The sequence below is a fragment of the Lutra lutra genome, chromosome 15, assembly GCF_902655055.1.
Source record: "Lutra lutra chromosome 15, mLutLut1.2, whole genome shotgun sequence".
In the NCBI taxonomy this organism is placed as follows: domain Eukaryota; kingdom Metazoa; phylum Chordata; class Mammalia; order Carnivora; family Mustelidae; genus Lutra; species Lutra lutra.
The window spans coordinates 44,801,542-44,824,876 of NC_062292.1; the positions used below are offsets into that span (position 1 = coordinate 44,801,542).

The 23,335-nt window shown below is 55.1% G+C and overlaps 1 protein-coding gene across 2 annotated transcripts in view; it reads right to left on the minus strand.

The window, feature by feature from the left end:
* SLC26A9 (solute carrier family 26 member 9) overlaps positions 1–19,843 on the minus strand; it is a 36,347-nt gene extending 16,504 nt beyond the window's left edge. Inside the window, exons 1-6 of one of the 2 annotated variants that reach the window (XM_047705510.1) lie at positions 19,776–19,843; positions 11,731–11,819; positions 4,136–4,278; positions 1,274–1,413; positions 1,042–1,152; positions 225–400 (exon numbers count right to left, since the gene is read on the minus strand). In XM_047705510.1, coding sequence (XP_047561466.1) covers positions 225–400; positions 1,042–1,152; positions 1,274–1,413; positions 4,136–4,260 — 552 coding nt within the window. In that variant the 5' untranslated portion in view covers positions 4,261–4,278; positions 11,731–11,819; positions 19,776–19,843. Of the gene's footprint in view, positions 1–224; positions 401–1,041; positions 1,153–1,273; positions 1,414–4,135; positions 4,279–11,730; positions 11,820–19,775 lie in introns of those variants that run through there. The other variant, XM_047705511.1, reaches the window with a different exon arrangement.
* Between the last annotated feature and the right edge of the window lie 3,492 nt (positions 19,844–23,335).

Below are 23,335 nucleotides of genomic sequence, written 5' to 3' on the forward strand. Positions count from 1 at the left end.
CAGTTTTACCAGGGGCAGATGCTGGTCTCAGGGACCTGTGGGAGGCAGGTGAGGAGAGACACCGATTTCTGGAGGTCTTTGTGGCCCTGGGAATGGGTAAGTGGGAGGAGGTAGAGTCTTGAATCAGCTTCAGTGTAAAAAACTAGGCTTTGGAGGCAGGGGCAGGACGGAAAAGATGCTCTCCCGAGGCTGAGCCCTCGGCAGGGACGCGGCCGTCCCCTCACCTGGATGATGGCCGTCAGGCAGGCCAGCGTTGCGGACACGTGCAGCCTCTCAGCCTCCATGGCCGCCGTGTCCACGTAGCTCTTGTTGGTGGCATTGTCGAAGACCCAGAACTTCGACTCTGGGGCCAGCTGCAGACAGATGTTACCCACCAGGATGCTGATAACGGCAAAGGTACCTGTGGTGCCCACCCAGCCAGCGAGTCAGTGGTTTGGACCACAGCCCTGGACAACAGAAAGGGGCCCAGCAGAGCTTCCCTGCCCCCGGAGGGATGGGTCCCCCCACCTCCAACGTTCCTCTCCAGCAACACAACAACCGCTCACACGTAACCATGACCTGCACTTTCAAGATGCTTTCACCTCGGCTGCTAGTGTGATTTCGTCGGGCGCATGAAGAAACGAGCTTGGAAACGCAAGCAGTGCCTGACCCAGAAACAGGCCTTGTGAGCAGGCCCCTTGTCTCCCCGTCACTTAGCACCAGAGAGCGCCAAGTGTCCCTGCAGGGACCAGCGTGAGAGTGACGGGGCAGTTTCCCACGTCTGTTGGGCACTTTGGGGCTCACAGTATATCCTGGTCCACTGAGTGCTCCCCACATTCCAGGGAGGGGAACGGAACAGGGAGTGCTAAATGGGCTCACGGCAGTTCTGCGGTTTCTCTAAGGTCGCAGGGGACCTAGGAATGACACTCACAGTGACAGTCCCTTCGGGACCAATGGGCACCCGCTCTAGGAGAATGCAGATGGAAGACAGAAACCCCTCTGCCACGCCCCCTGTCCTCGGGGTCCAGGCCACCTTGCCCGCTGAGAGGGGAGAGGCCTTACCTGGCACCATCTGGTGTATACCCCCCAGGAAGAAGTAGGTGAGGAGGGGGAAGAAGGAGGAGTAGAGGCCGTTGACGGCAGGAAGGTTGGCCAGCAGAGCAAATGCCATGCCTATAGAGGACAAACAGATTGCAGGCTCAGGGGTAGGGCTGGGTTGTGGAGGTCACAGGGGGCCGGGAGAGAAGGTGGGGGGAGCGGCAGGCCAAGCCCACCTGGGGCATGGACCCCTCACCTTGTGGGACCTGGATGGATCCACCACTGAGTCCGCCCAGCAGGTCAGGGATGATGTAGTCTTTGATCTTGTACTTGGGGAGCCAGGAGAGCACAGGGAGCAGCCCAAACACCACAGCTTTGATCTTGGCCGAGGAACATCTGAGGGAAGAGGGCAGGCTTCCAGTCAGCACGGCATGGTTTGGACACTCTGAGTTGCGGAGGGATTACAAGGTCCCGTTCCTGGTCATTCATTCATCCACTCATTCATTCGGAATTCATTCAGCATTCAGTAAGCACCCACGCTGGGCCTGATGCCGGGGACACTGAGGAGAAGGGGCGGGGCTTTCTTTAGGTTGCCGTCCACATGCCCTGGGTTTTAGCTGTGCGTCTTCCGAAGCTGGCTGCTCCCCTGGGACATCACATGACTTGGTGTGAAGGCATGGATTTGGGGTCGCTTAGCCTTCCAAGCTATAGGGTCTAGCCCCCATCTCAGATGGCCTTTCTCCAGAGTCTGACGGAACAGAGGGCTGGCCACCCAGGTCTGAGCTTCTGCAGCTTGGTGTACACACCTCGTTGTAGTTACTTGCTTTTCATCTCTCGCTCTCACTGGACAGCAAACCCCACCATGGCCAAGAGTCTGGCTGTCTTGTTCATCTTGTGTATCTTGTACATTGTATCGGGCTGCTTAGTAAATATTTGCGGAGTAACTGAATGAATGGATGATTGAGAGGGTGGGCTGGTGTTGGAACTCAGTCGGAGTAGGGGCTACTGCCATCTTTCTCAGCACCGCCCCCCAAAGTAAGCTCCATTGTGCTTGCAGGGTATGCCTCTGCGGACCCACCGTCCCTCGTGTGTGATGACTCCGATGTTGGAGTTCTTCTTACTGTTAATTCATCGGGGATGCAGAAAGAATCGGGGAGCTGTTCGTTTGTCAGGGCAGGGTGGGGAAAGTTGATTCCTTCCCTGTTTGTTGAACACCTGGAGGTCTTTTCATCGAAACTCAGGAGTGGTAGGAACAAGGGCCTACAAACTCGTGGGTGACAGCTCGTGGATTGATGACTGGAAGGAGGTGGGAGGCATTTGCTTTTCTTCTCCCAGTTGAGGGAACTCAAATACTCGGGGCCCACGTGGTGACTCACTGGCCTGCTCTGATTAGGACTCCTTTCCTTCCCGGCACCAATTCGGGCTCTTTGCTGTTGTTCAACAATAGTTTCCCTGATCCTGGGTCCCCTGGATGGCACCCAAGACTAAAATCAATACAGACAATGCTTTGTACAATGCTGGACAGATTTTCTGTCCCAGCCTCCACTCTGGGAAGGGCATCACCATCAACACCCTCTGGGGGCAGATGGCTGCCTCTCCCATCTTGGGGATGGTGGACAGGGCATTGGACCAGTGGCAAATAGCTGAAAGCATCTCTAAAGCTTTGTCCTAAGGGAGACCCAGCCCTGCAGGAACTCACTCAAGTTCATTGGTGGCAGAGAAACTGGACTCCCCAACACAGAGCTGACTAGGGGAAGACACACCACCACCCTGGGGCTCATACCTGCCCGGCTGTGCGGCAAGCCTGCCGTATGTTGGGCAAGGCGATCTGAGGCCCCAGAGAAGGGCTGGAAACAAATGCCAAACACCTCTACAGAGGCTTCAGAGCCCAAGAGGGAAGTGGACAGAGGGATTAGTTTCTAGCCATTCATTCATTCCTTCATTGAACAAATATTTATTGGAGCACCTTCTGGGTGTCAGGCACTGTTTAAGTCTCAGTGCCAGCCTTGTGGGAATTGTTAGTTCCCTCTACCACTTCATAGTTTTAATCTATAATCTTTTTGGCCAACAGCAGATACCCTCAACCCTCCAGCACAGAAACAACCCAAACTCCAGCTGTTTGGGAACCAAGGCTGGCAGGGCCCGCCTGTCTGAGGAGCCCAGCTGTGGGTACGGTGCCCCGGCACTGAACACCCAAGGCTTTGGCTATAGTCTGGCAGAAAGGAGCCTCCTGGGAGAAGCAGGGTTGGACCAGGGCTAGTAGTAAAGACTCCAGTGGGTGATTCCCCCAGCCTAAACCAGTTCCACCAGCATCTCCACTTCAGCCATTGCCAGTGACCTCAATCCAGGTAACTGAATCAGCTGTTTCCCCAGGGGCGTGAGGAAGAGCAAGCCAGCCCACAGCCAGGCCCGAGCAAGGTCTGCCAGGAGTGTAGGAAGAGGGAAGGTGAAGCTCATAGCCTCGGGTTTCTGCAGGATGAGCAGAGATCATCTCATGAAGCCCCCCTGCCCCCATTGGAGGTGAGGTTCTGCTACCCCCCAGCACAGTGCCAGAGATCTGAGAGTGGAAAGAGCCCGGGGGTCTGGAAGGACCGTATCCTGGTAGGGCCCCTCTAGGAAAGGGGCTGCCTTTGGGCCATCTCTGGATCTGCAGAAGGAAGGAACATCTAGGCAGGAAAGAGGACAAAGGGCAGGGAGTGGTGACGGCTTCAGATTTGTCTTGATCAGGAGGAAAAGGACATTAAAGGAAGGGCTCTGATGCCCCCACTGCCCCTGGGGTAGCACGCCCATCTCGAGCTCCCTTAAGAACCCAAGAGAGACTTGAGTGGACAGAGAATACAGCAGGACCTCATGCCAGGGATTGGAGATGCCCTATAGCTCTTCTGGAACTGGAGCTGCTAGTCCCTCCCCCACACACACCCCCCGGCCCTACTCCAGGTGTGGGCGTCAGTCCAGGAGAGCTTGTAGGATCTTAAAGTCAGGGTTCCAGAACCTTCTCTCCCCAAGGCTTCCCCCAGCCCTGTCTCAGCCGTACTGGTACAGGAGCCATACCCGGGTGCAGAAGGGATTTTTGGTGGGGAGCAGCAGAAAGAGGCATCTGGGCTCTGGGCCATATTACCTGAAGGCATGGCGAAGTTTCTCTCCCAGGGGGTACGTCCGGTCCTTCTTCTCAAACTCATCATCAAGGACGGTGAGAGAGTATACAGCTCGGTCTACCACGTAGCGGGGCCTGGGCTGGCTCATGTCTGGGGCATTGACAAGCTTTGGAAGAGGCAGAGGAGGGGGAGACGAGGGGCATCTCTGGCCAGCGCCAGCTCGGGCCTTCTCTCTCTCTCCAGTTCGGGCCAAGCAGCCTTTTATACTGGTTTTTCCCCGCCCTCACCCAGCAAGGTGCCTCCCTTCCCGCTTTCAGGTCTTTCCACCAGACTCACTTCTTTTGGTGGCCTTCCTTCCCAGGCACTGATGAGGCACACACTTGCCCTGGCTGTTTTGGTTGGCGCCCAGCACGTGGCTGGCACGCCACCCCTGTGACGTCACTGTCACCCCCGCCGCACACCAGGCAAAGAGGAGGTGGGAGTACAAGGGCAGGAGTCACAGCTGGATATCAGCCCATTGGTCCTGTCCCCCGCCCCCAGCCCCAGCCCTGGTGCCCCCACAAGCCTCAGGACGCCCTCTCCAGACCTCAGTTTCCCTGGCAGAAAGGCTCATACCATTCAGCCAGTCATCTTGGGGGAAATAGAGAAAATGGCCTGCCTGGAGGCAGGGGGATGGCTGAGATGACCTCAGGAGGACCTTTCTTGAAAGAGACACCTAGGACTTCACCAACAGGTTTTCCCAGGGGGATAATGGCGCGTTTGGGAAAATCAGGATGGTCTGAACCGGCTGGCTCTCCCACGGCTTCCTGGGCCTAACCTTTCCCCCACCCTTGTGTACTCGTGTTTCTCTCCTCCTTGCTTTTTACGCAACGCTGCTGATGTTCCAGGAGCTGAGCAGGGCAGAGCTGAGTGCCGGGGCCCCTGAGGCCCAGAGGAGCTCCCTGTGGGAACCATCCCCCATCCTTCCTACAATGACTGGTCCCTCCTCTTGTCCCCTGCTCCTGGCAGCTGGGAGAACCCCCTGGGGGGACCTTGGAGGAAGGAGGGAGAGGGAAGAGGTAGGGCAGGTTTGAAGGAAGGAGGTGGGGAGTGTGGAGTGACCATGGCCAGTCTGACAAAGATTGGAAATGGGGTTGAAAGTGAGAAACCACTTAGGGGGCTAGGGACAACCCTTGGCTTCCTCTGGGAGAACCTGGGTGCATAGGGTTTGTCAGAGGGGAGCGGGCTGGTGGATGACTTTTGTGGAAGAGACCATGGCAGAGAGATGGAAAGTACATTAACAAGGGTCCAGAAACCTGGCTTCTGGTCCTGGCTTTACTGGTGAGCGGGAACAGACATCACCCCGCTAAGCCTCAGATTCCTTGTCAGTAAAATGAGAGTAACATATCCGTCTCACTGGGTTGTGGGCACCAGATGAGTTATGGGCAAGAAAGGGATGTTTAAAATGTACAAAAAACGAGGCAAATGTGAGTTGCTATTATTGATAAGATTTTACCCAAACTGTTGAAGTTTGGGCTGGTGAATTCCATTCATTTGGTCATGGGACCCTGAAGCCCATCAGAACGTAAAAGTAGAGGGACCTGGGTGGCTCAGTCAATTGAGCATCTGCCTTCAGCTCAGGTCATGATCTCAGGGTCCTGGGATCGAGTCCCACGTTGGGCTCCTTGCTCATCGGGGAGCCTCCTTCTCCCTCTCCCTCTGCCCTTCCCCTCTGCTCATGTTTTTTCTCTCTCTTTTTCTTTCTCTCTCAAATAAATAAATAAAATCTTAAAAAAAAAAAAAAAAAGAAAGAGCCTAAAAGCAAAGGTGGGATAACTGGAAAACTCCCAGGGTGATAGCCAGCTGGGAGGGAACTGGGGAGAGAAACTGCCCACAGTGCCTATGCCCAGCCCCTCGCCGGGCGCTCTGTACATCCTCACCAAATGCTTGTGGAACGAATCAATAAATGGTGTTTTGGAGAAGACATGGGCAGACATGAGTAAGAGGAATGACACAAGAGACATTTCAGTGGGAGAAGCAAGAGACAGAGTGGCGTAAAGAAAACCAGCACCTGCTTTAGAATCAGAATGAGCCGGGTTCAAAGATTCAGTTTCTTCATCTGTAAATGGGGATAATAACAGTCCCGGGTGGCCGCTGTGAGGACGAAATGAGACCGCATGTGCGAAGTGGCTGGGCTTCCCAGGCGCCCAGTAAATGGTAACGGTGATGATTACTATTATTAAGATGGGAGGGTGCTTCCTTCGTCTTGGGAGAGACTACTGAAAGACAACCAGCCCTTCACCCTCCAGTGAGGTGGATGCCCTTCCCCTGCCTCCTCCCCACCCTCTCCAGGGGCTGCGAGGCTCTAGCTTTCCAGTGGCTTCCCTGGCTGGCCCTCTGGGAGCGATGAGTAAGGAGCATGACCGTCCAGAGGAACCAGAGCTCCAGCCCGGCTTGGGAGAAGGACTTGTGGTTTGGAGGAAGGGGTCTGTCCCCGGCCACCAAACAGACTGTCTGCAAAGGAATGGCCAAGATGTTCAAGGGGAGCTGGACCCGAAGAGAGAGCCCTTTGGGAGAGCCCCTTGGAAGAGGGGGTAGTGGGAGACCTTGCCTCCGTGCCCCTGGCAGGTGGTGGGGGGCCCCTGAAGCCCCTTGGCAGGCTGCTCTCAAAGGTTCTAAGTTCTAGTGGGTGGGGGAGGGGGTTAACATCCGATTCCACAGAGCCCTGCTAACCCAGCACCCCTCACTTCCCCATTTCCTCAGTGGGATCTTCCTCCCTGTCACCCAGGCCACCTCCACATATGTCCCTGCCCTTTCTTTCCCCACCCAGCCTCCACCTTCAGCTCTTCACCAAATGTCATTGCTATTTCTTTCCACTGTCCCTCCTGTCCCTCACCCCCTCAGCTCTTATCGCACACCTGGACTATTGCATTAGTCTTCTGATTTCCCTGGCTCCAGCCTACACCCCCTTATCAGAAACCCTCAGCCTCCTCATTTCCAGGTGGATCAAACCCTAACTCCGTATTTTGGCATGTTCTTCCTTTCACCATCTGGCCCTGTTTTGGTGGAGTTGGGAGAATTGTTGGCTGGGTCCCCTGGCACCATTCAGCAACCCCCCCCCCACAGACAGGCTTGGCCCCGTTTTACCCCTGTGCTCTGTCCACACTTTCCTCCTTACCTGCGATGTCCTGACTCACTCTGCCTCCCTAGACCAGCCCAGCCTTAAGACCTGCTTACGTTCCTCCTCCTCCCCTCCCCTCCCTCGCCTCTTTGCCGTGCCCTTTTCCTCCTCCTCCTCTTCCTCTTCTATGAAGCTTTTCCTGACCATCCTGGCCTAGGATCTCTTTTTCTCCTCTGACCTCCCTTTATTTGAGCCCCTCCAGTCTGCACACCAGTGTTGGCTTTGGCTACTCCCAGCTGTCACTTCCAGGGAAGGGAGGGAGGCAAGGGGGTGGTGGTGGTGGAAATCCTTCTGGGAGGGGGATGACTCAGGACTGTTTCTGCCCCAGTGGCAGGCTTCCTATGGATGGGGACCAGATGCTAGGGGAGTTCCCGCTTGCACAGGCTAACCAAGGAGAAAAACTCCCTTGCTTAACTGGTATGCAAAATCGGCCCGGTCCCATACACTCTGCCTGTTTCATTCAAGAAATAAGGCGTTGAAATCGAGAAGGCTCTGGGAGCTCTCCCAATCCCGACTTGGTACCACACCAAAGAAGAGGAACCCAGCAGCCAGCTCCACTCCAGAACTTTTGTCTAGAAGGGAACTTAAGTCTGAGGCTGGTCTAATCTTCTCGTTTTGTTGATAAAGAGACCGAGTCTTAGCGGGAGGTGGTATGGGGATTCGAACGGGGGCCTTGGACTCCATCTTAGCTGCTCCCGTTGGGTCCCCGACCTTCCAGGGGTGACCCTGCTCTTGCTTTCTGGGGGTCGTCCCTCAGTGGCCTCCAGAGTACTCCTTTTGGAACACCCCAGCTGACGAGGCAGGACTCCCAGGTTCTGCCTCTCCTCTCCAGAGCTCTGTAGGGGCTCTGATGCCTCTTCATGCCCTTGGCTTTCCCAGGGCAATGACAGACCGAATGGTGAATCTGCAGCCATGGGAGCTGCCCCAGCTCCTGGTGAGGAGGTGGCCCAGTCCTACTTCCTAATTCCAAGAGTAGGGTTGAGGTGGGGTGGGGCTTAGGAGGGGGGTTACTTCATCCCCGGGCCAGTTCTGTGGGCTGAGAGGGAGAGGGGGATGGGAGAGGCCAAGTGGCAGGAGGCATGGGCTCTGGAGAGGGAAGGGGTTCCCAGGGACCCCTGGAGAGGGCTCCTGCAATGCTAGATTAGGGGTGGGAAGGTGAAAGAGGGAGCAAGAAAGGGAGAGGTGTAGGGGACAGAAGACTTGATCCCTGGTTAAACAAACACAGCCCTGCTGAGTGATGTCAGCCTCGCTGAAAAAAGTCGAGGGCTCTGTTGCCCTAGGTGTGTAGCAAGGAGCCCGGCCTCTCTCGTCAAACAGTGTCAGCCCCTCTGCGCCTCCCCTCCCCCACCGGATCAGGGAGAAATGGCAGGTGCCATGTGACAATATTGAGGAACAAAAGGGTGCCCCTGCCGCCTCCTGCTCTGTGGAGAGAAGGAGGGGCAGGTCCCGATTTGCTGGAGAGACCTGGTTTGGGGGGGGGGGCGGGGGAGAGCTGTGGGGTTTAAGGGAAGTAGAGGGCCAGAAGGAAAGGGCATGCAGAGGGTAGGAGGGGTGGGTGTGTGGACAATTTCCAAGGCTTGGCAGGGAAATGGGGTCACATCTGGGGCAAGGGGGATTCAGGGGTTTTGCGGCCCTAAGGAGCTGGTGGGGAACAAAGGGGAAATAGACTCCATGTGTGGGGCGGTATGGGCTGAGTAGACCTCCTCCTGGGCTTCTTTGGGGCCCCTCATCAGGATCCCCCCTACAGTGAATTCATGCGAAAGAAAGCCCACAGGTATCTCTTCCCGGGCACGTTTCTGACTGGGTCTGTCTACATCTGTACAAAACTGTGGGCAGAGATGGGCTTGGGCATGGTGCCCGAGTTAATGCGTAGAAAGGCTTGGAACGGTGCCTGTGGGAGCGTGCAACAGATTCTGAGCGTGTCCTTATTGTTACCGCTTTGATTACTCTGGAAGATTCTCCTCCTCTCTCTGCAACCTCGGGCAGGTCATTCTGCCTTTCTTGGCCTTTCTTTTCCTATCTGTCCCTGCAGCCACAGCCAGGCCACCCCTTCCCTCTTCATGCCCTTGTCCCTCTCAAATTTCCCAGAACTGGTGAGAAGAAAAGCAGAACATCTCTTTTCGTGAGGGCAGGACATCTAGGGAGCCGGGAGGCCAAGAGCACTCTGTGGGGTTTTGGTCAGGTCTGGAGGTGATTCTGTCATTGTGGCCCAGGCTGACTTCCTCCTCAGTCCCGCTGTGTGTGGGAGGGGGAGAAGGGGAGGGGTGCGGGGGGGGGGTTCCTGGATGACCACCTGTGCCAGGCACGGGAGCAGGCACGGGAGCAGCGCTGGCATGGCCAGCTCACCCTGGCATTCTTATCACTTGTCCCGGCCTGGGCGGTCACTGTGTTCTGGGAAAGGAAAGGTCACTCTGAGGTTTCCCCTTTGCTTAGCGGCTGCTTGCTTCCCACCTCATCCAGGGCGGGACCCCCAGGGAAGGTGCCATCTCTGAGTGGGCTGGTGGGTGGGAGCTGCGGATGGGATAGGAGGCTTGGCGTCTCAGCTGGGGACAGTGTCCCTGACAGGAGAGGTGAGGGTATAGAGGCTATAGGTCTCCAAAGCGTTTTTATCAATATCCTTTTATTTTATTGTCCCCATGTCTCTTGGGCAAATTTCTTACCCCCTTTCTATCCTGGCATGATTTCCTCATCAGTCACTTGAAGGGGACGAGGAGATGTTCCTGAGTGGCCTTCCTGTCCCCTGGCTCGTCTGGGGACACTTGCAGCTGAGAGATTCACAGTTACCAGCCCCAAATCCCACTCCTTATCTCTACGCCCACGCTCCCCTCCTTCTCTGCTGTCCCTGCTGGGGACGGAGATGGATGCTGGGCTGAAGAAAACCAACTCCAGCAAAAGGGATTGAGGTCAGACTCTGAAAAGCACATTCCAGCAGGGAGACCCGACCAAGGTCATGGGCTCCCTGATACAGACACTTAAAATAGACTCCTAGAAGTCTGCAAGGAGAGGAGGGTTAGTCTTACTTGAAAGTGGGCAAATGGACAAGGAGACCAGTGAAGGACCCTGCTGGTCTCGATCAAGGTCGTCCGCACAGAACTGGTCCCTCTTTCCTTCAGGGAGCTCGCCGGTGTCAGTTTGGTTCAGTTCAACACACACTCTCTAAATACGATGATGTGTCAGTCTCTGGGAAGGCTCTGGACATTAGGAGATAAGAAAGAGTCCATCTCTGCCCCCCAGGGATTTATCCAGATGAGCATTTAGAACAGTCTTTCAGGCCTGGGAAGCCCCCGGAAGAGGCCATTATGGTGATGGAGGAGACGTGTGTGTTGGTGCCCATGCCGCCCGAGGAAGGTTTTGCCAGGTTCTCAACACGAGGACTGTGGGGCTCTGGGTGTGAGGAGGGAGTGGGGAGGATTGTGAGGCTCTGGGAGAGGGTTGTCCATGTGAGTGAAGCCATGGAGGGGGGATAGCTTTCTCTTTAGTTCACCCTCCTTGGGACACTCTCCCATCCGAGGGGCACACTCTGAAAGTGGGTCTTCCTCCTAGTGGCTCAGACCCGATGGGGCCAAGGGTAAGTGGGGAATTTATGCTAGAAAGAGAAAAGATTTCTTGACCTAGGCTGGGGACCTCACTGGCTGATTTGGAGGAATGGGGGCACCGTCTGAGGGTGACTTGGGACCCCTCACAGCCTCAGGATGAGAAGTTAGGAAGCGGGGAGCTGATGGAGATGGCCCACCCCACTGTCCTCACCCCTACCCTCCTGTGCTGAAGCATTTGCCTGGGACCAGGTCCCCTGGGTCCTGTTTCCCCGGCCCGATGGAGCTGTGCCCTTGCTGACCCTCTCCTAATCCTCCAGCTCCCTTCCTTCCGCCTCCTCCAACCTCTCAGGATTAATGGGGACAGATGGGATCCCATGCCGCCCATACAGCGGCCCTGAGCTGGTGGAGAGGTGAATGAGTAAAAGAGAACATCTGGGGGGCAAAAGGAGGGGGAGACAGCCACACAGAAGCAAGCCAGCGAGCCAGGCATCAAGAGCTTTTTGCTTCCAAGACTTGAAAAGAGGGGAGCGGTGCAGCCAGCAACTTCAAAGGCCGGTGCTCCGAGGAAGAGCCAATATTTTTGTTCTTTCCTTTGCGAAGGAAAGCGGCGCTTGGGAAGGAGCTAGCTCTTTCCCCTCACTCTGTTTTGGGGTCTGGCAGACCTCCTCCACGAGAGCTCCCATCCGCAGCTGAGGTCCTTCCATGCAAGGGAGGATCCTGGGGGCCCCTCAGAGGTGAAGGGCTGGGGGCTGCTCTCACACTTGGGGGCCCCAGCGGCTTTCCCACATGGGCTCAGGTTGACCAACAGCCTACCCCGTGACCGGTGGGCTCCTGTCAGCCCTCGTCTCTATGTCCCCGCTGCCTGCCCTCCCCAAGGGATGACCCCCAGCCCTATGGCGGAGGCCCCGGGAGGGGTGCTTACCAGTGGGTGAGAGGAGCCAGCCGGGCAGGGCTGCAGGTGTGTCTGGGGAGCGGGGAGCCGAAAGGTGTTCCGAGGTGTGCAAAAGGGCTCTGCTCAAATAATCCAGGGAGGCGTTTATAAATAACTTTACCTCAGGGCCACGGGGTGAGCCCCGGCTTCTGATTGGCTCTGAGGGGAAGTGGTTTTGAACACTACACCATAGCTAAGCCTGAGGAGATAGGAAAAGGAGATAAGGGGGAAAAGTTCCTAAATGAACAGCACTTTTTTTGTTTTACCTGAGGAGCAGAGCTGTTTGATGGGAGCTTGGCACTTCCTAAATCCACCCTGAAGACAATAGGTCACATTCAGCGGGGCCCCTGCCCCACAGGCTCCCCCAAGGCAGCCGGCAGAGGCTGAGGAGGGGACAAGGGAGACCCCTCTCTGAGCTTGCTGTCCTGCCGCTCAGAGGGCTGGGGTCAAGCCAAAGAGCCTCTTGGACAATGGAACCCATTGAGGCCGCCCGAAGGGTGGGGTCCCGGGACTGCTTGCTTTGAAGAAGGGAGAGCTGGGCAGGTGTTGGGGGGCAGTAGACCTCTGAGTGAGGGGACGAGCCATAGCTGAGGGCCCGCTGGACATATGGGGCTGCCGTGGAGATCTGGTTCCCGATTCTGTCCCCAACCTTAAGGCACTCCTCAGCTCTGCACCTTGGTCTGCCAGTGCCACCGGGAAAGTACGCCTTGCCCTCCTAACTTGCTAGGTGGGGTGCAGGGGGGACATGGGGGCTTAGGATCAGGTCAAGGAGCTCAAGAAACAGGATTTACCACAATTATATGTAGGGTGACTGGGAGGCCGGCGAGTCTCTAAATCACAGGCCTCTGTCACTCTCAGGAATTAATGTCTGCCCGGTCAGGGCTCTGCTCAGGCTGCTACCTGCCTTCTTGACGAGAGCTGCCTGCCCATCCCAGGCCCACTGAGCACTGTGGGAGAGCCTCCGAAAGGGTAGATAGAGGGCTGGGGGAGTTTCTTGATATATCTCCTGGGAGGGAGTGTACCCCCTGCCCCTCCCTGAAGCCAAGAGCTCCTTTCTTTGGGACACCTGGGGTCAGTTCTGGTCCTGAATTTTCTTCCCATCCCTCCAGAAGAAAACAGAGGCTCTGAGGTGAGCGGAAACCAGTACAGAATCCTTCAGTAAGGCCTGCCTGGAACTCAGCGTGAAAATCCCCCTGGGAAGGCAAAAGGAGCTAGTTTCATATAATAGGGACTCAATAAATATTTGTTGAATGAACGAAAGAATGAATTGTATGGGAGCCCAACCCAAGGGAGAGTTCATAGATGCGTTGGCCGTGGGGACCAGAGCAAGGCCAGAGGTCACTGAGAGTTGTCAGGGTGTAGCTGGGGGCCGGGATGTGACTGCGGGGAACTAGAATGCAAGGACCCTACTACCTGCTGAAGGAAGGATGATGTGTATGGACACTTCCTAGAGAAGCCCTTCCCCAGACTCCCACGCTGGCTTAGCTGCTGGGTTCCCATGATGCCCCTTGCTTCACCATGGTAACAACACACTGATCACGACAGATGGGAATTAAACATTCAATTATCAGCGTTTCTCCAAAGACCTGGAACTCCGTAAGAAGGGTGGGGCATGTCTATTTTGTTCACTTGGATATCCCTACGACCTAGCCCCAGACCTGCACTTAGTAGGAGGTCAGAGCAGACGTACGGAATAAGGGAAGGATGGTCTGATGGAGTCTCTAAGCAAAGCAGAGCCAGAGCGCAGGGGCCCATCCATGGACCTCTAGCCTCGTCCAGTGGCATGGGGAGCTTAACCTGTTCTAAATTTTGGGCAGGCAATTCCTAGAAAGTAGATGAGGCATCAGGCTCTCCCGAAGCCAGGGTGATAGGAGCTACCAAGATCCCACAACTAAAATCCCCTTCCTGGGACACCAGGCCAGGCAGGGAAACTTTTGGTTATAATTTGGTTCTTTGAGAACAGAGAGGCATTGCCCGACTGACTGGAGCATCTGGGCTGCCTGCAGGTACATTTATTGTTGTTGTTGTTGTTGTTGTTTTAAATTGGCCCATGGATATTCTGGTCTATCAATTGGCCTAGTGTGAGTTTTGTTAATGTGAGTCAGCCTCCCCTGAGTCTGACTGATTTTCCATTGTAACATTTGGCTTTCACACAGGTGATCTGGGTTAATTCTCATAACAATCATGTCATATAGGCATGTTGGTCTCATTTTTCAGTTGAGGAACCTGAGGTTGACTCAAGTGAAATACCTTGTCATTAGGTCACAAAGGTCTGGAAGGAAGAGAAGGAATCAAGCCTGGATATTATGGTTTCAAATCTTACACTTAGTCTACTGTATCACTTTTATGTTTGAGCCTGCAAAGCTAGGAATGAGACCTTATCCAAGACCCCACCTTTTAGACACTTTCAGTTTCCCTTATAGGTTTATCTCCAAAGGTAACCTGGATAAAGACGACTGGGGCCTCCAGAATAAGTTCTGGGGCTAATAATTCATTGGCCGTCCTCTCTCAACCCCTCTCCTGCAGTTTTGGTGAAATTTGGGATGGACAGATCTTGTATAATTAGGACAGGAAGGATAGATGACCCCAGAGTTTTCTACAAAGTCACCAAGGGAGCTGGACAGAGGTCTCAGAATCTGGGGACTGGTTATGGGTGGGAGACCCAGGAAGGAGGCAGTCCGACCGGAGGTCAGATGAGCAGAGGACAGGAGGGGGAGAAGCCCTGATCAAAAGGGCGTGTTATGGGTATCGTGGGTGGAGTTAAACTGTGGGACAGAGGTAGGGCTGGTGGGGAGAAAACAAAGACATGAAGAGAGGGCGGATGGCAACAGTAAAAGTATGCAGAAAAAGAGATTCAGAAACAGAGAGAGGAACAAAAACAAATAAACAAACAAACAAACCAACAAAAAAACCACCTACTGTTTTGCTCCCCAAGCAGCTCAGCCTTGAGGTTTGTTAAATCATTGTTTTCCCCGGTGAAAGCTGGTGAGCATCCCGCCTTTACCTCTCTCTGGGGCAGAATAGATGTTCCTTTGCAAGCAGGCTACTTTACCTCCCCCTCCAGGACGGGAAGCTGTGTTCATTCGTTCATTCATTCCTTCTCATTCATTCACTTAAAACCCCTTAACCTGTCCTGGGGATACTGAGATAAATAAGACACAACCTCTTCCCTGAAAAGATCTCACGCTGGTGGGGAAGACAGGGGGAGGAGGAAGGCACCGTTGTCTAGACCATGGGGTGCGGTGGGAGAGCAGAACAGAGACACCATTCTCTGCCCTTGAGGGGAAAAGAGGTCGGGGCAGACTCCCCCGGGGCGGGGGGAGCTGGGGGGTCACAGAGGGCCTGCCAAGGTTGGAGCCTGGAGACACTAGCTCTAAACCCCAGGGCGGCTACTGCTGTGAGGAGGTGGGAAGGGGGCTGCCTCTGGAAACACTATTTTTAGAAGGGTTTTCCGGCTTGTCCCCAAACCCACTGACTTCTGAGCCCACTCAAGGTTTTCTGCCATAAGCCCATTTCTGTTTCTTTCTGACCCAGAGGTTGGTCATTCCCTTTAACCCTGTTGTTCAACACCTCTCAACACACACACACACACACACACATACGCATGCACACACACACTCACTCACTCATACCAAACAGGTTTTGGATATTTACAGAGTTATGCAGATAAAGCCAAACATTCACAAATTGCCCTCCCGACACCCCACTTTTGAGCTGCTCCAGTCAAGTTTTCAGATGACCAAATGGGGGCTAATCCCCCCAAGAAGGAGTCTAATTCTGCCACCTCTGTCCATCCTTGGGCCTCTGGCCTTATCTGTACCTGCTGGCCTCTTGCAAGTGCACTCTCTGTGGGACCTGTGCCAAAGGTGTGGGCAGGATCATGTTTTGGGCAGTGACTTAAACAAACACCTCAAGGCTGGGGACAGAAAAATCTTTACCACCCTGCCCTGCAGTGGCAAGGTGCCTCCACAGCGACCAGTTTCATGAGTGCATGGGAATTGGGCAGGCTGTGGAGAAACCCAAGGAACGGCAAATTCTCACCTCTCTCCGCAGGGAAGCCAGGGGCTCCGTTCCCCAGCTGGGAGCTTCTTAGGCTGGTCAGGAGATGGGAGGTGGGGGAGTAGGGGAGGCCAGCCTGTGTCTGGCCTTTCTGCTCAGGGAAGCTGAGCTCCTGCCATGTGCCTAGAACAGTGCTTGGTGCTGGGGACACAAGACCCATGGGAGCTCGTCCTTAGGAGATCGAGTCTGAAGGAAGCAGGAGGAGGGCTTCTAGGAGTACATCTAGTGACGTCTGGGGGGCAGTTGTTGGAAGGAAGCTAGCTGGGGGCTCTGAGGTATGGAGGATAAGGGCTCTCTGGAGAGTCAGATTGGAATTGGCCAAGAACCCCCGACCTCCGAGGTCAGAGTAAAGGGGGTATCGCAGACCCACAGAACGTGGAGAAGAGCAATGAGCCTTAGGGTTCATCAGAGCCGTCTCCTCCCTGTGTCACAGATGAGAAGCTTGAGGCCCCAGAGATGGGAGGGCCTTGCTCAAGGTCACCCAGAGAGGCATTAACAGGCACCTGAAGTCAGTGCTCGCCCCAGGACTCCAGCCTGGCCTTGAAGCACAAATCAGGTTCTCTGCCTACAGAGAGAACAGGGGATTACTTGGGGACCCCCTCTCGGTCCCCAATCTCGGTGTCACTCAATTGTTACCCTGAGACATGCTGCTCTTCTGAGGTGGGCACATGCAGAGGGACGGCCTTGCTCCCTGAACACCAGTTTTGTGAAGGTTGGGGTTTGGGGGAAGCAGATGTTATAAAGTGGCTGTGTGGGGGAAGCAGGTCTGTGTGTTGGGGCCCGAGAGCCCAGGGATGTGGTTCCTGGGTGGGCCAGTCCTGCAGCTTCCAGAGAGGGGAACAGATCCAGCTCAGAACCAGGAGCAGGCGGACTGGGCGAGGGTGGAGGCAGTTCCTGCTGCCCTGGCCATGCAGAGGATCAGGCTGAAGGTGGGAGGAGGGAGTTCCAGGTTATTAACGTTGACTGACAGCCTCCTGGCTCTAATTCTGCTTGGGGGCCTTAAGCCAAGCACATATTAACCTGAGTGTTGGGGCTGCCTCTAAGCGGGGGGCGGTGTGTGTGTGTAGAGGCCCAAGACCCCCAATTCAGGGAGACTGAGGTAGCTGGAGGAGCTGGGCACTGCTAAGGGAGGGTTCCAGGATCTCACCCTGTCTTCAGGGTGTAGCTGGGACAGCAAGAGAATTGGGTCCAAACATGTTGCTTTGTGACCTTGGGACCTTTGTGACCTTAGGAAAGTTGTAAGAAAATGATGTCCTTTTTCCTAGTGCACATTCTCCAGGACAGAGTCAGAGTGGAAGGGACCTGTATCCCCACCCACCCCCCAAGCCCAGTGCTTCCCACTCTTCCTCCCAGGTTGCTGCCCGGACCACACAGACCTGTTCTCTCCGAACGCTGCAGTGGTGCTCTCTGAACCCTGCTGCTGGCCCAAGTGGGGGTGTTGTAGGTCTTTCTGGGTGTCATCTCCCTCACAGCTCCTTGTCAGGGAGAGTGTCGCATGCCCTTGGCAGGCATCAAAGTAGACACTCAGGGTTTGCTAGTCATGTGACCTCGGGCCAAGTAGGGACCTGTCTGAGGCTCAGTCTGTTCATCTGTAAAAGGGGTCACCAGGCAAAAATGAAGTGCTTTCATCAGGCTGGGTCCTTTCCTTTGGGCACACACACACACATGCCCCCAGAGGACTGCGCATGGCACAGCCATTGCTTCTTTCCGTCAGCTCTGATGCCCCATGGCTTCAGCCACCTCCTGGCTGGCGACACCCTTCCTTCCCCTGCATGGTGAATGCCCCTTGCGCCCTCGTCCTGGGGAACCAGCAAACTGGGGGTGCTGAGCTCCACTCATAGGTCTTGCCCTCAGTCTCTCAGGAGACAGCCAGTTGGCAGCATGGATTCTGGAAGGCTCTTCTCCCAGGCTGCTATAGTAGAACAAAACCATCATAGCGTCTCCTGCACCCAGATTTTGGAGCCCCGGTCCCCTCTGACCCCCTTTGCCTCTGGGCGGTGCCGAGGGTGGAGGGTGGGGATGTGAGTGTGAGCATCTGTGCTGTGCGGTCTGGGCGAGAGCGGCTGCTTCTGTAGGAGGGATCAGGCTAGGGGCAAGCTCCTCCCTCACCCTCCCTCCTCGCCTGGTCCCGTGGCAGCGTGGCAGCCGGCAGTCTGGTGGGCTGGAGGGAGCCCACTCACCCTTTAGGTTCTGGAGCCCTCCTTCCTGAGGAATAAACTCGCCCCTCTCGGGTCAGACTCACAGTAGGCGTGGGCAGCCTTTGCAAGAGCAGAACCTGGCAGGGGGAGCTGCCCTCAGTTCGAGCGAGGGTGAACGGGAGCGTGTCTACCATGAGTTTGTTCCCAGAGGCCGTCTGGGGGGACATGTCCAGGAATTTGGCAGTGCCCCTCCCCCAAATAAACCTCCAAATCATGTCAAAAAAACCTCCTATGGCTGGTTTTGGTGGTTTTTCCACCTTCCAAGGTCAGGGCGCTTAGCCCCCGATTCCTCCCTTGCCTTCCTTCTGGCAAACTCCTCTGTGCCGTGCTACTCATGAGGGACTCAGGCAGTGGTGGGAGCTTGGTCATGGAGAGCTTTTCAGCCCTCAAGGGGCTTGTCCACTCTGGGTACTGCCTGGGACCAAGCCGGTGCTGTGGCCTGGGAAAGACGCAGGATTCGGGGTCCCTGAGGCTGCTCCGCTGACCAGCCTGAGCCCCGTTGTCCCTCTGGGAGTCGGAGGCATGTGGGATGTGGCTGGAATTCCCTGAGCATGCGGTCCCAGTGAGGGTGCAGGAGGGAGTTAGGGCACGGCCCCCCTGGGACTTCCGCTGAGGCCACTTTTCTAGGTTTTCCAGCACAGCCGGCAGCGGTGGGGATGACAGGGGCGGGCTGGGTGGCTCTGGGGTCCAAAACTCAAGAAGTGCGTTTCCCTCAACACACACAAAACAGATAATCATGTAAAAAAATGGGCAGAAGGCATGAACAGACACTTCTCCAATGAAGACATACAAATGGCTATCAGACACATGAAAAAATGTTCATCATCACTAGCCATCAGGGAGATTCAAATTAAAACCACACTGAGATACCACCTTACACCAGTTAGAATGGCCAAAATTAGCAAGACAGGAAACAACGTGTGTTGGAGGTAATGTGGAGAAAGGCAAACCCTCTCACACTGTTGGTGGGAATGCAAGTTGGTGCAGCCAATTTGGAGAACAGTGTGGAGATTCCTTAAGAAATTCAAAATAGAGCTTCCCTATGACCCCGCAATTGCACTACTGGGTATTTACCCTAAAGATACAGATGGAGTGAAAAGAAGGGCCGTCTGTACCCCAATGTTCATAGCAGCAATGGCCACGGTCGCCAAACTGTGGAAAGAGCCAAGATGCCCTTCAACGGACGAATGGATAGGGAAGATGTGGTCCATATACACTATGGAGTATTATGCCTCCATCAGAAAGGATGAATACCCAACTTTTGTAGCAACATGGACGGGACTGGAAGAGATTATGCTGAGTGAAAGAAGTCAAGCAGAGAGAGTCAATTATCATATGGTTTCATTTATTTGTGGAGCATAACAAATAGCATGGAGATCCTGGGGAGATAGAGAGGAGAAGGGAGTTGGGGGAAATTGGAGGGGGAGATGAACCATGAGAGACTATGGACTCTGAAAAACAATCTGAGGGTTTTGAAGGGGCGGGGGGGTGAGAGGTTGGGCCAGCCTGGTGGTGGGTATTATGGAGGGCATGTATTGCATGGAGAACTGGGTGTGGTGCATAAACAATGAATTCTAGTACACTAAGAAGTAATTAAAAAAATAAAAAATTAAAAAAAAAGAAATGCATTTCCTACCTGCCCCCCCACCCCCCCGCCCCCAGAGTGCAGGGAACAGGCCACAGCACGACTAGGTTCTGGGGAGTCCAGGGGACAGCTCGCCTGGCAGGGGCTAGTTCCTGTCAGCTCTCCAGGGCCGGGCCCCAGCCTGGGATACTCACAGAGCAGCTTTGTTCCCTGGGAGCCTCTTGAGCATTTAGCTGGTCTCGTCCTGCTGGGACATTCGTTGGCTGTGATTCCCACCGAAGACATCTTCAGGGGGCAGGCAGGGCGCCAGGCTTGTGGGCGGGACCAGACCGCGCCACTGAGCAGGGAGCTCCGAAGCAGCAGGGGCTCATCAGCCCGTGGTGTGACCATCAGGGCCCTTGGCCAAGGGCCTCGGCAAGTGTGCCTGGGAAGTTCTGACGCTGTTGCTGGCTCCGGCCGGGAGGCTCAGAGTAGATGCAGGACTGGCTCCGGCTCCCTGGCAACGAGCTGCCTGCTTATGGGCTAGTTACGGAACTTTTCTGAGCTATCGGTTTCCTCATCCACAAGATGTGGATAATAACACACCTACCTCAGAGTGGCCCTGGACGGATTAAACAAGGCCATGCACGGAAAGCACTGGCATTTTCCACCCACTCCCCCAACACTGTCCTTTCTCTTCTGCCTTCTCTCCAGGCAGCTTGAAATATTCTCTCTTCCCTTCTCAGTTGTCCATCAGCTCAAGCCACACCTCCTCCATGAAGCCCGCCCTGTTTGCTCTGATTGCACCCACACTCCTGCAGTATTCTCAGGTGATAACCGAAGCTAGGAGCCTGACCACGTGCTGTTAGGGATTTGGCTCTAATGGTTTGCAGAAAGCTACCTTCCTGCACCATAGGATTTGGGTGTTTGACTTCTGTGGTGTCCTTCTCTGACCAAAGTGTACTCTGCAGACTAACACAGAGTGCCCCCATCCTGGGCCCTGCCCACAGCAATGAGAAGAACCAGCATTTCTTGCGGTTTCAGCCCTGAGCTGTGGAGGTCCACGGGTGCTGAAGAAGGCTTCGGTCGCAGCCACACTCCAGCAGCTGGTGCGCTCTGATGATTGTGACCTGCCCACAATTTGCCAACTTGTGTCCTCTCCCTCTGACTCAGAGCCTGAGTCTCCCATGCCTTGGGAGGCTCCGGGGGTCTCTGGATAGGTTTTTCTGCTTCCAAATCATTCTTACTGTCTGTGGCCCACCAGCCATGGAGAGAGGGCTCTGCTTTGAGAATTCTGCCTGGCTGCCTCCCGGGGCTCCAATCCCGAGGGCCCAGCATCTCAGCGCACACTATAATGGGCACCCTCTTCATGTGTCACACATAAATGTTGGTGGTGGCTTCTCCCCGGTCTGCATTGGCCCCACCCCGAGATTGCTGTGGTACACTCCTCGCTATTTACCACCAGGGACAGTATGACTGTGAGGCACATGGAGGGAGGCTGGAACCCATTTCCCAGTTCTCCTTATAAGGAGGTGTGGCCATGTGACCGAGCCCTCAGCAGTGGCATGTAGAATGAGGCGGACCACTTCCAGGTCTGGCCTTAAAGAGCTGGGCATGCCTTGGTCACCCTCTTCCCTCCTCTTGCCATGCTGGGGACCCAGCTTCCATCATGCATGATGACAATGGCCTGGCAAATGGGAAAGCAACAGGTGGAGAGGATCTGAGCCCACGAAGGACCTCAGAAAGCTGAGGGCTCTGCCAGGCTGGGCGATTCATCTTGAAACTGTTGTATGCGAGAAAAAGTCCTATATTTTGTGATGCATGGTACTGGGGTTCTCCACAGTGTGCTGGACTTGAGTCTTTAACACACACATGGGCCTGGTGTGATGAGAACACAGCCCCTCCAGCCTCTGCTGCTAGTTCTGCACCCAGCGCTCCTAGGGCTGGACCAATTCCCAGGACTTGGCCTGGCAAAGGGGTGGTAGAGACCCATTTCCTGGGTTCTCTTTCTCTGTTCCAAAGACTTGACCACTGGGGTTCTTCCTCTCCTGTAAAGAGAGGTCCGGAGCGCCTCTGATTCACCCAGGCTCTGGATCCCAGTTTCGGGTCAGCTGGGATGCCCAGCCCTGTGCGCCTCTAAGAGCAGGATTTTCCTGATGGATGCCTGCAGTGAAGGCGAGCCTCCCTGGGTGAGGGCTCAGCCCTCCTGCTTGAGAAGACGGGGGCAGGCATAAGGGGTCTTTAGGGTCAGGAAAGCCCCCCGTGGGGTGATAACTTCTAGGCTGTCCTTCATAGGCTCCCTGGGACTAGCAAGCTGGTCATGCATAAAGTTCTGCTACTATTGGAGGTTAAGAAAAAATAACGCTTTAATGACTGCTAGCGTCTGCAGACTTACCGTGTACAGGGTGCTTTCACATGGGTCATCTAATTGCTGGCCACATTCTGGGACGTGGGTGGGGTTACTCATTCCATCTTACATTCTCGGAGACCGAGGATCAGTTTCCCACTCAGCTGGGAAAGGCCCAGGCTTGCACCAGACCTCAAGGTTCCTGATCTCTAGCCTTGTGCTCTTGCCGGGCGGAATAGCCGTGTGTTCTGACGTAGGCTCAGGAGGTGCTGGGCACTGAAGGCCATGTTGAAAAGAAGGTACTGCGTAGACTTTGCTGAGCCCTTTAACCAGCCCAGGCCTTAACTTCTCCTTCTGCAAATGGGAAGGACACCCCTGTCATTCCCCAACCAAGCAGAGGCTTTGTTGTTCCTCCCACGCACCCTGTCCCCACCCAATTCCTGCCTTTACTCCAAGACTGCAAGGTGAATCGGTCTGTGGGCACAGTTGTCCAGGGGAGTTGGGGTCTGGGGAGGAAGAGGCATCCTGAGGCTGCTGCCCCCAGATGGGCCCACCTGGGGAAGACCGCTCTAGGCTGCCCCTGGGAAGTGTCATTGAGAGAAGTTCGCAGCCTGGGGAGACTTGGGGAAGGGGGAGGGGGACTTGCTCTTTCACCTTGAGCAGCCGGGCCATACCTGGTGCTTGGGTGGAGCGCAGGATAAGGGGCCAGTGGGAGAGAAAGGTTGGTTTAACCTCAGTGCCCCTCGTCTTGCTGCCCCACCAATTATACAAACACAGGCCTGTGCACCTAACATGAGAACACCCACGTGCCAGGTGCCACCGATCCTAGGCCCCACAAAACTTTAGCTTCTGTAGAAAAGCAGCCCGTGGGACTTAAGTTAGACATAGAGGAGAACTTTCTGGGGGTGAGAAAATTAATCAGAGATTGAACAATGTGAAATCTTCTGAAAGAAGTATGGTAGCCTTGATAAATGTGGAAGAAATGCTTATCCCTCTCCCTTACCCCTTACTGTGGGGGATAAAGGTGGGAGAGGGGAGACCCTTAAAGCAGACTTGCCCGTAGGCAGCTGCGTAATAAAGGCGTGCAGTCCCTGTTGGTGAGCTGCTTCAAGCCCAGGAGGAAAGAAAAGGAGTGAAGGACCAAAGTAAGAGATGCAGAGGAACTATACCCCTTATTTCTGTGCCTGGGGATGGGAGAGAAAGAGGGATTCTGGGCTTGGAATTCAGCAGTAAGGGGCTACTTGCCTGCTGGCCAACAAGTTATCCGGGAAGCAGGATTCTTCGGTCTTTAGAACAAGGAGGTGGTGAAGAGTCTGTGGGATGCGACATTTCCCTGTGTCCAGTGGGCTGGTGACAGCTGGAGCGGTCGTCAGGGCACCGGGTCTGCCCAGGCACCAGAACTCTGGCGTCTGAGCCGGAGGGGAACCA